This window comes from Nicotiana tabacum, chromosome 8, assembly GCF_000715075.1.
Source record: "Nicotiana tabacum cultivar K326 chromosome 8, ASM71507v2, whole genome shotgun sequence".
Taxonomy (NCBI): Eukaryota; Viridiplantae; Streptophyta; class Magnoliopsida; order Solanales; family Solanaceae; genus Nicotiana; species Nicotiana tabacum.
In genome coordinates, this window is record NC_134087.1 from 140,425,777 (window position 1) to 140,440,823 (window position 15,047).

Genomic DNA, 15,047 nt, shown 5'->3' on the forward strand with positions numbered 1-15,047 from the left:
TCCGCCCAGCGTGGTCACAGGCACTCAGTCCAATCATATCATACAGGAGTAAGTAAACAAGAATACATGTATGTGGTGAATGAATAACAAATTTTATGCTCCTGGACTGGTATAAATGACATGCTAAAGTGTAGGCATGTGCAAAATGTGCTATCATAGCTCAAATCGGTAATTTCATCACAGAATAACATTTATCAAGTTCATTCAGGGATTAAAGCTCTATGTATCCTCAAATATGGCCCAAATAGTTCACAACAATGTCACAAATATGATAAGCATAATAGCTTAAGCCTTAGCAGTCAATTCTAGGCATATCATAGCCTAAGCACAACCCGAGCATGGATAAATACCTCCGGTGTTAGCACATAGGCTCAAACCCCACACGTGTGCGCACCTATAGCACGTAGCTACCACGAATAATTCAGGCATCTAGTGCCTCAACCAAGTTTAGATAAGATACTTACCTAAGCAAGCCAAATTACTCCCCTAACAAATCCTTCCCACGTGTATCAACCTCTGGAAGGCTCGAATCTAGCCAAAAATAACTTAATACTATCAATAAAAGCTATAGAAATTGATTCCAAATGATAAAGCTAAGATCTTTAACCAAAATAAAAAAAGTCAACCTCAGACCCGCACCTCGGAACCTGATAAATTCACAAATTCCGAACACCCATTCAATTATGAGTCCAATTATACCAAAATTATCCAATCAAATGGCTAATGGTCGAATGCTTTGTTTCCTAATCGCAAAGTTAACCTGATGCATTAAATTCCTAGACTTTATCAAAACTAGAGTACAAAATTTCTGGTTATTAATAGTCCCGCTCTCTAAGGCTGTGATGTTATAAAAGTTTTGGGTACAACTCAAAACTAAAAGATTAAAAGTTCCAGATGAACATTAAAAACCCGAGATCAAGCTTTCTGTAGTAGTGGTACTTTTTCAGCACCAACCGATTATTGACGAAAGGAAAATAATTATCACCTGAATTCCTAAGTTCTGCACTTTTTTCCTTCGCCCAACTTTTGTCCCTATTGAATTTTTTCGGTAAGATTTTTAATGAGGCAGAGGCAAGGGTGAAAAAGACAAAATCTTTCACTTCTCGGTTACATCATAATGAGTAATCAGAAAATGGGGGGACTATCTGTATTAATGAAAAATAGACTCGCTACGTGGGTATATTAAATATCGACACATGTAAGCAAAGTTATGAAAAAAAAGTGAAGAATGACATGTAAAGATAATATGTGAAACACCCTCGGGACTGAATATACTCGTATCATGCATGTTAGTCTCGGAATTGATCATCATAAAATAGTCTCAGATCAGGCACATGAGAATAGCTCGTAATTACAATAAAGAAAGAATCAATTAATCCCGGATTACATAAATTTTACCATCATTATACTATCAGTTACAAATCAATTATGTAATGCACAATAAATGCAATAAATAGTTGTAACGGTCAGAACAAAGGCAACCAATTACGAAATAGACTCAACAGGTACGGAATTGACTCAACACACACGAGATTGACTCAAAAGACTGACTTATCAGTTATAGAATTAACTCATCAGTTACGGAATTAACTCATCATTTACGGAATTAACTCATCAGTTATGGAATTCCAACATTTACTCAACTGTTACAAGTCCTCCAAATAGTAACAGTTGGATTATGCAAATGCTCATAATGGACCCATAATTAAAGGAGAATGATTACTTAGATTTAGCCCTATAATAAACATACTTTATCACCATTGTCATCATCTAATTTTCTTCTCTATAATTCTATACATTGTAATTCATAGCAACTTGCTCCCAAGTTTGTCATAATTCGGCTCCTCAAGCTCTGTTCGGCTCATCATACTATCAAGGATCATCCAATAAAACTTATTTCTTCTTTATTTTATTTTTATTATATTATTTGCCGTTGAATATTTTTTTCACTTCTCTATCACATTGCATTAACAAAATTTACATCTTTTGGATCGAATTGGTTGCTTGTGGCCGGTCATATAAAATTAATTGCTTTGACCTTGAAAATTATTTTTTGGGTTAAACAAATAGCAAGAAGAGCAACATTCTCCCTGATTAACAGTGACTTAGTTTTATTGAAATATAATAGAAGGAAAACAAAATTGATCCGATATACTTTATATTTTTCCAATCTAATAATACTGATCTTTTTTATTCCATTTCATTTGATTTCATTTATATTTCAATCCACTCAACAAAGAATGAATCATTTTCCCGAATAACAAAATTTAATTAATGTTAAAATTCAGATATACTAATAGTACTTTGAATTTAACAAAAATTTATACTATTTTCACATTTCAGCTGCAATGTTATTCTTTATATATTTTGGTGAAAGTTAAAAATCCCCATTCAAATTCTTGTCTATTAAGCTTCAAAATATGTAAATTTCAAGCAAGCGAAATAAATTGATAGGAGGAAAATGTTATTGCGAGGGAAAGAGAAATCGAGAAAATTAAGAATTATTTAGGCGGTGGTATTTGTTGTTTCAAAATTAGCGAATAGAATAGAAGATAAGGAAATAAGAAAGAGGTGTGAGCCAGTTTGTCCCACATCGGTAATAGAAGAGGCAGAAGAGAGACATGAGTCTTATAAAACCAGAAGCTGGGCAACGATTCAAAACATCTTTGCGCTTGGGGCAATGACGCAGCTAGTGAGGTTCTAACCGAGGCGCGTCTATTGCTGGTTGAAAACTATTTCCAAACCCCCTCTTCGGCCTGGGTTCGCCCCTGGCCGTTGAGAATTTTTGGAAGGGCTCCCTTACCCAGGGTAAAGCCCTACAATTCTAAGTTCAATAAAATTTCATTTGACTCAACTTAGTGCATAAAATCCTGTGGTCCTCAGCCTTTTTGTAAGCTTTATTTACTATTAGTTTGTGGTCTCCATTTTGCTATTATGTATACCTTTTCTGATACGGTTGAGGTTAACTATTGGTTTTGACCTGTAAACAGGCTATGGATGAACAAAACTTTTGACCAGGCAGACGAGGTTTATTCACATTCACTTAGAATATGGGGTGCTATCCCCTTAGGCAGTTCAAATTCTGCAGCAGTTGGATATATATATATATATGAACTAGGAAAGAACATAGATTTTCCAACTATAGGACTAGAGGTTTGAGAATGCAGCAGCTCTGTAAACTGACTGGTTAAGAGATCAATCAAAATCTTGGCGGATGCACTCTACGGATCATTTCAGCGACAACAACTGCACTATTGGTGTAATCACTTTATGGTTGCCTTTCTTTCTTCTTGGATCATGCCTGGTGTTAGGTCCTGCGTAATCATAATCTAGCACTGCAGCAACTTTGTTTGATTTTCTCGGATGACACAATGTGCAACAACATAATGATTAATTAACAACTTTGAACTATTGAGTATATAGTCTAAGAAATTTTGTTAGTACTCGACTATTATTAAACACACTCCATGTTCATGAAGCTCTAACCATTTGCTAATCCTTGTAGGGTCGATTCAATGTGTGTTTGTATAAAAAAACATTCTACTCCGGCGTTTGCCTATTTTCGGGTTGCCAACAGTTCTACTCTCTAATTTTATGGATGAGCAGGCTTTGCTCCACTTTTCTAGCTTCAGCTTTTTCAATATCAGCTTAGCCTATTGTCTTAACTTGGATTTGGTAACAGAATTCTTCTTTCTTTCTTTTTTTGGTGCCTTTTTCCTCCTATATAAAAAATAAATAAAAGATTAGCTTATTAATTTTTTTTTATGTTTTACTACAAATAAAATTATAAGATTTGCCAAGAGAAATTGGTCTTTGACCTTCTACAATGTTAGCGCACTGTTTACAATATAGGCTAAATCCGAAATATTTTATTTTGTGCCTCATACAACTGACGCTAGTTATGTAAGGCCTCTTTTTTGTCTCACAACTTTGTGGTCCCAAAATTTTGTGGACCCAAATGTGTTAGATTTGGGTCCACAAATGTGTGAGATAAAAAGAGGTCTCACACAACTAATATCAATTGTATAAGGCACACCATAAAATCACTCGGCTAAACCCCAATGCAGCATCAATAACAAAAGAACATACATGCATTTGTGTAGAAATGTAGCACCTAAAACCTGGAAAATGATCCTGATACCAAAAAAAGGCACTTGAAAAAACAAGTGACTCCCAATTCCCTGTAATGTCATTGAAGTTGGTGACATTTCAATATCATACTCTTCAAAGACAATGAATACACTTTCACAATCAAAAGAGCAGTCTTTTTAAAAGGTTAGAAAAAACCTGTACTTTAACAGTGGAAAAAGGAAAGAATACATGCTATCATGTGTGCAAGATATTTCTAATACTGACTTTTAATAAATGAAAAATGCTGTAAGAGACGTAAAATATGAAAGAAGTCTGATGGAATGCCTCTAAATAATGAGCTAAAGCCACCATAAGTATATGCAAAAGAAATGAATGAGATGCTATGTAATTCGACTATAAAACAGATGCAGCTGATTCCGACAAAGACACGGACCGACCAACTCAAAATATATATATAAGAAAATAGAAAAGAATCTAGGGCTGAGTATCAAGACTACCAAAACTTGGGACTTGTACATGCTGACCCTTGAGGAAGATAGGAACACCAGGACCTCCGCATTTCTTGTTAGAGCACCAGGTCAGACCCACAAGAAAAGAGATGAGCCAGGAACCTTGTTTCTTCAGTAAATTACAGGAATATTCCCTCCCAACCCCAATATACAGAATCAGTAACATCACATTCAGTCTAAATGGAAGGCCATCAACTCCCGAGCAATCACCATGACCCACCCCATCGCAAAACAAAATAACCCCGCCGACGGTGCTGGCACGTGTCTGACAACTTGAATGCAAATTTCTTCCATTGTCAGAAAATTGCAATGACTTGACACATGAATGCAATATCGGATCTCAACTCGACACAACTACATGCATGCAGGGACATGAAAAAAAGAAAAAGTATGTATCAAGTACCCACAGCTTTAAACTGAAATGGCACGACTAATCGCCATCTGGGCCCACTCAGCAGATTCCTTAATCAAATGGTCATCCGACGACAAGCATTCATTCAAAAAGTCTTTGCTTGATACTGATTGTTGAATTAAAGAACCAGCATTACTGCCCAGAGTATCCGCTAGATCTCCCAGAACTCCAATAGCAGTCTTCATTACCACATCATCCCTGAAATTCAGGAGAAGAAAGGGGGTAAATCCAGGAAATCAGAACATCAATGACCTTCATAGATAGAGGAAAAGAGAAAAGTAGAAGCGATCAAGCAATACTTACATGTCTTTCTCCATGTAAATACTATCCAGGAATTGAAGGATATGAGGTGCATAGGGAATCAACAGTTGGGTTTTAGGTGAATTCTTGAAGCCCTGAAATATAGCGGAATAAGCCTCCAAGATTCCATTTCTTAGAAGATTCGTGTATTCTATCATCTCATCATCAGCACCAGATGTGTGGGCTGACAGCTCTGCAGCACTCTGGAGCATAGGCATTGAATACATCAAGTACTTCTCAAAATTCTCCCCTATCGCCAAGGCTATGTCACCAAAGCACGAAAATATTGGTGGCTTTACAGAACGGTGTAGCTGGTTACTTGATAGGTCCTTGAGAAGCTGTGTCATTATACCATCACAATAAGGCAATATCCTATCCTCCAATGCTCTGCATACATCACCCACAACACCAATTGTGACCGCACAGACTTGGTACTCCTCGAAATTCTGAAGACCCATTTCCAGGTACTTGTAAAATTCAGGCATGTACTTGGCAAAGTCAGCACCAGTTGCATAGGCAAGTGCTCCAATGGCAAGCATGGCTTCCTCATGCACAGTAGCACTTCTACATGCAAAGACCTTGAGGAAAAGGCTCATGATCTGATCAGCATACTGCAAGAAAACATACTTTGTCGGCTCTGATGCTCCCAACTTCTGGATAATAACCTGTAAGCATCCACACAAAAGACCTTGCAACTCACTCCGCTTTTCTCTTTCATCAGATGAGAGCTTCTGAGCCTCAAGACTCTGGTGGAGCTCCATCATAATGACAGGAACTAGTTGCAAAACCATGGGAGCTGTTTCATCTGTTGAACACCTCACAACTTCATTCAGTACCTCATATGCAGCAGTCCTAAGTCGTGACTCACCAGCATCTTCTCTGTGCGTCACTGTGAGAAGGGATTGCACGATCTCCTGGAAAAAAGGTGTCAAGGGAGATGATGCACCCACATCCCCATACCCTTGGGAAAGAAAATAGAGAGCACCACATGCTTTTTCAGCAACATTTGGAGCATCCTTCATGCTCTGAAGTAGAACTGTAATGATCTGTTGACAGCTTGCTGGAGTAATAATGGGTATCTCCACTGTTGAGCCATGAAGAAATTCAAATATTCTTCCAAGGGTCCATGCTGTAGTGTCCTTCACATGGCTATTGGGATCCTTAGTCAATGCAGTAAGCATGAAACTTAGAGCAACATTAACAATGGGAATTAGCTTATCAGGTGAAGGACCTTCCAAAATGGAGCCAAAGGCATAAGTGGCAGCCTCTCTTTGCCTCCAGTCAGGCTTTGTAATATTCTCCTCGATGAATGGCATAACAAGAGGGACAATGTCATCTCCTACAGTCCTTGAGACCAGACCAAGGCAAGTGCCTCCGGCCATTGCAAGATTCCAAGCACCTTCATCCTGATCCTGATCTTCTTCTTGCTTAAGAAGTGTCTCCAATAGCATAGGGACAAGTGCAGGGAGAGCCTGCTTGATGAAATTATAGCAAGGAACATCAGAATCTGCAGTAAACTCACCCCCATAATCTTCTAAAATATCAATCTCCTCGTCACAGATCGAGCTCCAGAATTCAATGGCTTGAAGAGCAACAGGCTCTTCATCCTCTCTAACAGCTTTTGCTGTAATGCTAAAGATGTCTTGAATATAAGGAGCTAATTTCTCATAGTAAGTAGATGAAATCGAGACTAAACATTCAAAAGCAGCCTGCCGAATTTTGACTTCAGGAGACAGAGTGGCCTGACAGACAACTCTCATAATAAAGTCGCGCTCCATATCATTGTTGAAATTTGCCTGAGCAAAACCAAGTGCATTATATAGTGCTCGGGTAGCAGCAAGCCTCACATCGTTGTTCCCTTCTTCAGCATTCATACCCTGAACTACAGCTGTAAGGATATTATTCACTTGATCCTGCTCCAGAACATCAGGAGAAACTTCTTCACATAAATACCCTAGTGTCTCCAAAGTAGCTTGCCTGACATGAGCAGGGAGCTGTTGATTTGACAAGAGTGACCCGATCAACTCAGGCCACTGCTTCTGAGGCAGCTCAATGCCAGCAACCTTGGCAATGACTTGTGAAGCAGTTGAACGAGCATCAGGTGCAGGAGAAGAGAGGGTCTGTAACAAGCATGCTTTAATTTGGGTCTTCACAGTCACATCAAGTGATAGCCATCTTTGGACAAGTTCATATTTCCTGTGTTGTTCCTTGGCATCCAAAGCATTTTTCAATACTAAACCTGCCAACTTGCGACTATCAACTGGCTTATCCTCACTAGCCAGCTCTCCAGACAGAGACAACAGAAAACCAGGAAGATTTTGCTCCTGAAACTGCTTCAATGTTTCTTCTGCATGTTTTCGCGCTGTTGAATCAACTGATTGTGCATTTAGAAGGAACTGAGTGACTTCCATTGCCATATTGTTCCTGCCAACACATGAGATATCCCGTATGTATAAGATATATAAGAATGAACTTGAAGTAGTGCTATCATTAAGGGATTGCTTGGTTTAAGGTACTAAACAAATAATATTGGTATTGGTATAAAAATCTTATTTATTTCACATTTGGTTGTCATTTGCATGTCCTACATAGATAAGACCGTGTAACTTAACAGTAAGTCCGTAATCACTGTACCCTCCCATAGTGTGTTGTTAAACTAGTTCAAATGATATCAACATAAGCATATCTTTGTCCATCTTAAATTACTATTACGCCGTTTCACAAGATGCTTAAATAAATCCTTGCATCATGATGAAGAGAAGAGAGCTTTCTCTTTTCTTTCTTTTTTCTTTATATTTTTGTAATCGATAAGTCACAATGTTGCTTTTTTCAAAAAGTATTATTACCAAAAGAAAGTCCCTTACTAAAGTAAATGAAAATAAAATTAATTGTGATAAGAAAAATATCATAGTGTTAATACCCCCACTGCTACAATTTATGTAACATAGTTTGACTCGGCACATAGAAAGAAAAGAAATTTCTTGAAACTTGTGGTCTCAAACATGCCATAACATTTGTGTGGGTTTAAGACGTTTGAAGTTTGTAGTTTTAAAAATGTCATAACATTTGTGTGGCTATAAAAGCTTCTCATTAAGAGTAACATGGAAAGCTTAAAGATTAATTATTTTCAGATATGCAATGTATCATTGTTTTTGGAATGGACTAATAAGGAAATAGTGTTGCATAAACTGAAACGGAGGGAGTAGCTAGAAAATACCACATTCATTAGAAGGTGCAAGTAGCATACATAAAGGATAAAATGAGAGACAATGCTTGAGATGGTTTGGTCATATCTGCCTTACGTCAACCACCAATTACATTGGTCCGTAGGTGTAAACCATGGCAAGCACGGCTTATAAGAGGAGGTAGACCAAAAATTACATAAAAGAAAGTTGTCTCAAAAGGCGTACAATCTCTAGGAAACCATGCAAGCCTAACAATTAATAAGGTATAATGAAAGAAAGCAATCTATATAGAGGATACCAATTAGAAGAATTAATTTTTAGTTACGTTCGTACATTTAATTTAGGTCCAATATTTCCTAAGGGACTTTTAGTCTTGTCAGAGATTTATATGCCACTAAACAATATAGAGAACCTCTAGTGCTTTTTGTTTTTTATTTTATCATAATATTGGACTGAGATGATCTTAAATAGAGCGACACAGAAGATGGGGATTCATATAGCCAACCCTAACTTGCTTTCAATCAAAGTAGTAGTACCATTGAATGTAAATGGGGCACGTTAAAAGAATAAAGCAGCATCTACAGAGCCCAATCAGCTCAAATAAGAAATATTGCATCAATTGGAGAACGATGCCAATCAAGAAATTGCAGACACGTTTAAATAGCAATATAATAGGTGCACCCCAGCAGTTACAAATCACTCCTTCAAACTCACATAAATAAAGATAGATTGGAAGTGGTAAAATTTAAAGAATCTTTTTCCTTTTTTTAAAGGTTTGAAGGACCTTAAATCATATGGCTTAGCAGCACCTTCTGCAAAGTAATTGCAACTTAAGCAAAGTTCTATTTATGCACACAAATAGCAACAGCCAATTGTTGGTGACAAGATAAGGATAACAGCAGAAACTTGGAATCCACAGAACTGGAACCTTACATTTAGAAGATTTTTTAATGGCTGGGTGGTAAGCAGAGTGACTGCCTTCTATAGTATGCTACACAACTTCAGGGGAACCACAGAACAAGAGGACTGAAGAAGAAGACAAGCTGGTATGCGACAGGAATAACAATGGAATATTATCAGTAAAATCAGCTTACAGGATTTTAAACAGAAGTCACCAGCATTTTGGGCCCTGGCACTGGAAACACATATGGAAGACGAAAAATACCCCTTAAAGTGAATTTTGCTGGCTAGTGGTGAAACAGGCTGCTCTGACAAATGACAATCTGATAGAGAGGATTGCCTTTGTGCTCAAGATGTTTTTTGTGTGGAATTGAAATGAAACAATAAGCCATCTCTTCACACTGTCAGGTTAACAGTAGATTATGGCAGTTGTTCATGAGCATGAAAGGCCTAATTTGGGCAATGCCTTGGGGAACTGATGAGATGATGGCATGTCGGAATGGCTCAGGTATAGGCACAGGTCAAAGGGGGTGGTGGAACATTATCCCAGCATGTATTTGGTACACAATATGGAGGGAGAGAAACTCAAGATGTTTTGAATATTTGGCTAATCATGAACAGGGGAACAAGATGAATTGCATATTTTTGTTTTATTTTTTAGTGTAAAGAAGCACTTGTACAAGATATAGTCCCTAGTAGATCTCATTGACTCCTTGTAGCTGTTACAAATTTGGTTTTTGTCTTTTTGGGGGTTTTGTAACCATGTTACCCCTAAGCACAATCCCTGTGCAAGGGCTTTCCTTTTTAATATATTGAAATCTGTTACCTTCTCCAAAAAAAAAAAAAAGGATAACAGCAGAATATAAACACTGACAAGACAGAAAAAAAGTTAATAGCAAGATTATCCATCATGCGAAGCACCACCCAGAAAAGAAAATTAAAAGATCAAAATTCTCAGCTGCGAGTATAGACTTCATGAAAAACTGTTCAGGAGAAACAAGCCTTTTGCGTCTTTAAAAGAACCACAGAGCTCAATCAAACAGCACAAGTAATGACTTCAAGCAAATCCCTCACAGATTAAGATGCACAAAAAGCAGCTTAAAAAGCAATAGATACTGAAATCACGAACGAAAATAGGATTAAACGGATTCACTACATATCCTAGTTCATGTAAGTGCATTATTATCAACACCTCTAACCTCGTGAACTTCAAATTCCAATAGAATAACTGACCATACAATTAGCCATACTAGATCTCAGTCCAAACTCAAAAAAAAAATAAAAAATTATTAGTTCCTAACAAAAACTCAGTCCTCTAAACACAGTCAATAATAAGGATATATGCAAATAAATGTGTTCAAGCACATAAAGCGATCAAAGTTCAAGTACTGAACTTTAGTTGAAGCTTAATATACGAAACTAAACAATCAATAAAGCTTAAACATACATTAGCAATAAAATCGGTTTATAGAATACTAGTAAAAATTTCTAGTACATTAAAAATTCTCGTTGATAAAATGAGCGAATTACCTGAAAATTGCGAACGAGATAGTGATAGCAGATTACACTCTCGGATTGAATAAATCAAAAACGGCGCCGAATTGAAACCCTAGAGAGAGAAAGTGAGTGAGAGTGGGGAAGGCCGGAAGGGGGAAGAGAGAGAAACAACGAGAGATCACGCGGATGGATGTTAAAGTCGAACTTGAATTGAATTAAGCATTAATCAATATCTGTGCTATTGTTTTTTCTGCTTCTATTTTAATTTAATTGGGTTGTAATCTGCTACGTGCCGGGACCAGAGAAGTTTGAAAATCTAATTGGTTCCTTGTTTATATACACGCGCGGGCGTGAACAATGCGATTGGTGGAGTAATATCTATTTTAGTTTTGTGAGGTTACTTCTTGTTGTTGTACTGTTAACTTGTTTACTTTGGCCGGGTTAATGAAACTAGTCAAACCTTATATTTAAACAATTGTTCAACTTGAAGTAAACACAACTATTACTACAAAGTATAAAGTAGGGAATTGGCAAAATACATAAGTTACCCCTGAACTATGGACCAAATCTCTATTACACATGTTTTGCGGATAAAAATTATCTTACACACTCAATTTTTCTATAGTGTAACTAAGACGCACCTTTTTTATTATGTGACACGCGTGATTTGCACGCAAAAAGAACACGTTAATATATAGGTCGAAATCTGAATAGAAGAATCTCACTTAAAGGAGGACAACCAAGAGCTAACCGAGTCGAGGTCACGTATGAGAAGCGATACACTAACGAGCGATTCGGCTGCGGTCGAGGTCAAGCACTCCATTCAGCCTGAACGGCTAGTTCAACCCTTAGATATTTATAGAGGAATATTCCACAGGATATTCCAAGAACTTAAGTATTCCGGTTAAGGACCGTTGGGGAAAGAAAGGGTTTTTTGTATAAATATCGGATGAGAGAGTAGCTGGGGGTGGGGGTGGGGGGGTTGGCCAAAACTCACGTACACAGGTAGACATATCTTGAGGGAGAAAGGAGATAATTCATCTCTGGCTCCTGGTCAAGAAGAAAGGAGAAAGGATGCTTAGATCCTCACTATCCATCTTTAATGGCATTGTATCAAATATATGGGGGTCAATCTTATTCAAGAACGGTGACCCTTTTTATCTATGTACTCTTCATTATAATTTGATATCATCAAAATCATCATCCTTTTCTTATACGATTTGGATTCAATCATTATTATAGTTAAATTTTATGTTCAGTTATGCCTGCTTATTCTTATCTCTTACCTCAGATCTAGGATAAATTATCTTTGGCTAGAATTTGCCTCAAATCTTCTTATTTAATTAGTTCTATAAAAGAGTCTAACACTTTTTAGTCGAACAATTTGGCGCTGTCTGTGGGGATTTTCTAGCCAAAGTTTTAGTCTCCTTCAGATCTAAGGTCAGCTAGAGTCCCACTTCTCGGTTGATATAGCCTCGCCCTCTCAGTACAAACACCAACTCAAAATATTTGTAGGCAAACTCTTGAAATAGCCAAACAAACCGAGGTCAAATCTTTGCACGAAAACAAAATTATATTTTGATATCTACGTGAAAGCCACATCTTGTTGAAGGGGTGAGTTTGGTATGTCGTAAGCGTGAGTTGTCAAAATAGGAGTATGGTAACTACGCACTAAGCACGTCCACTATCTTATTGATATATTAATGTGAGATACCAATCTACACTTTATGCACACTGCCTCCTCTCTCTTAGGAAGGAATGATAGCCTATTGTGTAATTCTTTGAAATGGCAAGCTTACCATGCCCGTATGTTTGTGGTATGACTTATGTTCCACTTATTTTCGTGTACCTGGGACTGGGTCGGACCGGGACTCGAACTCGAGATGCCAACGGGCAAAATAAGTTGTCATTCCACAAGACGCCCAGATTCGATTAACGACGAAGCCAAGCACAGGGCCGAGATCAAATCTGAAGCCAGCATTCAAGTATGGGTTAAAACGAGTCGTATTACAACACCCCTCTCCACTCGACGACCAATCAGGCCAAGGTAACAAACAATTTAGTTTGGGTTTAACTTACTATTTCTTCTTTGAGTGGGATAGGAATAGGAACACTCTCTCAACTACGACAAACGCCATGAAAACAACACTCTCCACGTCATATCATCTTGCAGGCAACAGATGAGTGAAGTCGCCTCTCCCATAAATTGGTACTTAACGCCATGAAGGGAAAAGACTGAATAGACTGGGACCGAATCACCAGCTCGGAGAACATACGAATCTCTCCAGTACTCAGAAATAACACAAGTCCATGAAATCCATCCACGCACTCGCCAAAGCAACTATGCAACGACACAACTAGTTAAAATCTAATCTCGCCCATACGTGATCCCCGCTTAAGTGTGACATTCATCACCCAGTTTATCAACTACCTCTCCAGGTGGAGCGATGAAGGAACTAGATAGACTGGGACTCCTTGAACGTATCTACGGATCGTACAATAACATGTAACCTTGTCCAATAAATGAATAAGCAAAACAACATACGGAATTCTTACGTGACTCCACCAAGTTTACACGTCACGCCAACACAGGAAAAATGGTCGACCTAACTCGACTTCGTCCAAACTGGCAAGTCAAAATTCAACCTCGCCCGAATTTACAAGTCAAAACTCGACTTCGTCCAAAGTGGCAAGTCGAAATTCAACCTCGCTCGAATTTACAAGTCAAAACTCAACTTCATCTAAACTAACAAGTCGAAGTTCGACCTTGCTCGAATTTACAAGTCAAAACTCGACTTCACCCAAACCGGCAAGTCAAAGTTCGACCTCGCTCAAATTTACAGGTAAAAACTCGACTGCTCAAATTGGCAAGTCGAAATTCGGCCTCGCTCGAATTTACAAGTCAAAACTTGACCTCGCTTGAACTAGCGAGTCAAAAATTGACTTCGCTCGAATGAACGTGTCAAAACTTGATCTCGTTCAAATTAACATACCAAATACGATCTCGCTCGAGTTAATAAGTCAAGTTCGACCTTGTTCGAATTAGCAGGTCAAGTTCGATCTCGCTCGAATCGATTACCAAAAGTCAGGGACTTATTGCGATCAAATCCAAGAAATCCGAAAGGAAAAGGAAGAGCCAAAGACATACCATCAAAGACTAACCGACTGTGTTATTCAAAAACAAAAGAGATAGTGCCTTACAAAGGGCCAAAAAGGGGATCCCCACCCAACCAATTAAATACAAAAAAAAAACTAAGTACAAAAAGGACAAGTTAAAAGCACAAAGGTTTCACTCAGCATCGCCCCCATCCACGCCATTATCTCTTTCTCTATTGGGTTCAGCGACGTCACCTCCACCGTCACCCTCTCCATCAAAACGTTCATCATCAAGGGCAAGCCCATCCTCAACCTCATCATCCCCATCGGCCTCCGATGTCGCGGGGTCATAGCCGCAGGCAAGCTGGGCCTCACATGCTTTCACATGAACTTCTTCAAAAGCGGCTTCTGAAACATTCCCCGCTGCCATAAATATATATATATATACACACCGCTGAGCCTCAGCATGGATCCACATCTCGTAAAAATGGTGAGAAACGTCAGTAGAGGTGGACGCAGAAGGAGTCGAAGCTAACAATTGAGCCCTCTCAGCCTCGAAAGCAGCAATTTGATCACCCAGGGTCGAGACCTCTCCCTCAAGTTCGCCAATTCTCTCATCAAGTCATGCCTCCCTCAGAGTAGCCGTCCCCATCTTAGTTGCGCACTCAGACCCGAGAATACAAATAGAATCATCCAATACTGTAGCCCTCGCCAAGGCCACTACCCCGGCTTCTTCGACTCTCTCCAACTCGGCCATTTTCCCCTCCAATTCGGTCGCCTTCTCCGCCAGCTCAACACTTAGACCGGCGATCATAGAATCACTCTGCTCAAGCTCCGCCCGTAGGGCGACCACCTTCACTTGAAGATCAGCACACTCAGCCGAAACGCCCTTGCCCACCTCGAGCTCTTCTTCTTTATCCCTAAGCAGCCCCTCAAGTTCGTTGCGTCTGCCCATGGACCGCATCAGGTCCATGTCCTCCCACTCCAACTCCTCCCTAAGGGACTGAGGATTGTCGCCCTCCCTAAGTCGTGCATGAATCTCACAACACTTGTCAC

General features: G+C 38.8%; 1 protein-coding gene, 1 long non-coding RNA gene and 1 other non-coding gene across 3 annotated transcripts; 2 read left to right on the forward strand and 1 right to left on the reverse strand.

The window, feature by feature from the left end:
- Nucleotides 1-2,662: 2,662 nt before the first annotated feature.
- Nucleotides 2,663-2,816, forward strand: LOC142163723 (U4 spliceosomal RNA). Its single transcript, XR_012694656.1, has one exon. It is a non-coding gene; the product is annotated as a U4 spliceosomal RNA (small nuclear RNA).
- On the forward strand, nt 2,812-3,418 carry LOC107766465 (uncharacterized). Its single transcript, XR_001643703.2, has 2 exons — nt 2,812-2,890; nt 2,991-3,418. It is a non-coding gene; the product is annotated as an uncharacterized LOC107766465 (long non-coding RNA).
- Nucleotides 3,419-4,522: 1,104 nt separating this feature from the next.
- On the reverse strand, nt 4,523-11,145 carry LOC107766463 (importin subunit beta-1). The gene is made up of 3 exons (XM_016585241.2): nt 10,929-11,145; nt 5,317-7,737; nt 4,523-5,211 (listed from the first exon to the last, which is right to left on the reverse strand). The coding sequence occupies exons 2-3, from the start codon at nt 7,728-7,730 to the stop codon at nt 5,013-5,015; spliced, it is 2,613 nt and encodes an 870-aa protein (XP_016440727.2). The 5' UTR covers nt 7,731-7,737; nt 10,929-11,145; the 3' UTR covers nt 4,523-5,012.
- Between the last annotated feature and the right edge of the window lie 3,902 nt (nt 11,146-15,047).

Coding starts and splice junctions, on each gene's coding strand:
- LOC107766463 (XM_016585241.2), bottom strand. CDS start 7,730: ATGGCAATGGAAGTCACTCAGTTCCTTCTAAATGCACAATCAGTTGAT. Junction 5,212..5,316: donor ATTTACATGGAGAAAGACAT/GTAAGTATTGCT, acceptor CCTGAATTTCAG/GGATGATGTGGTAATGAAGA.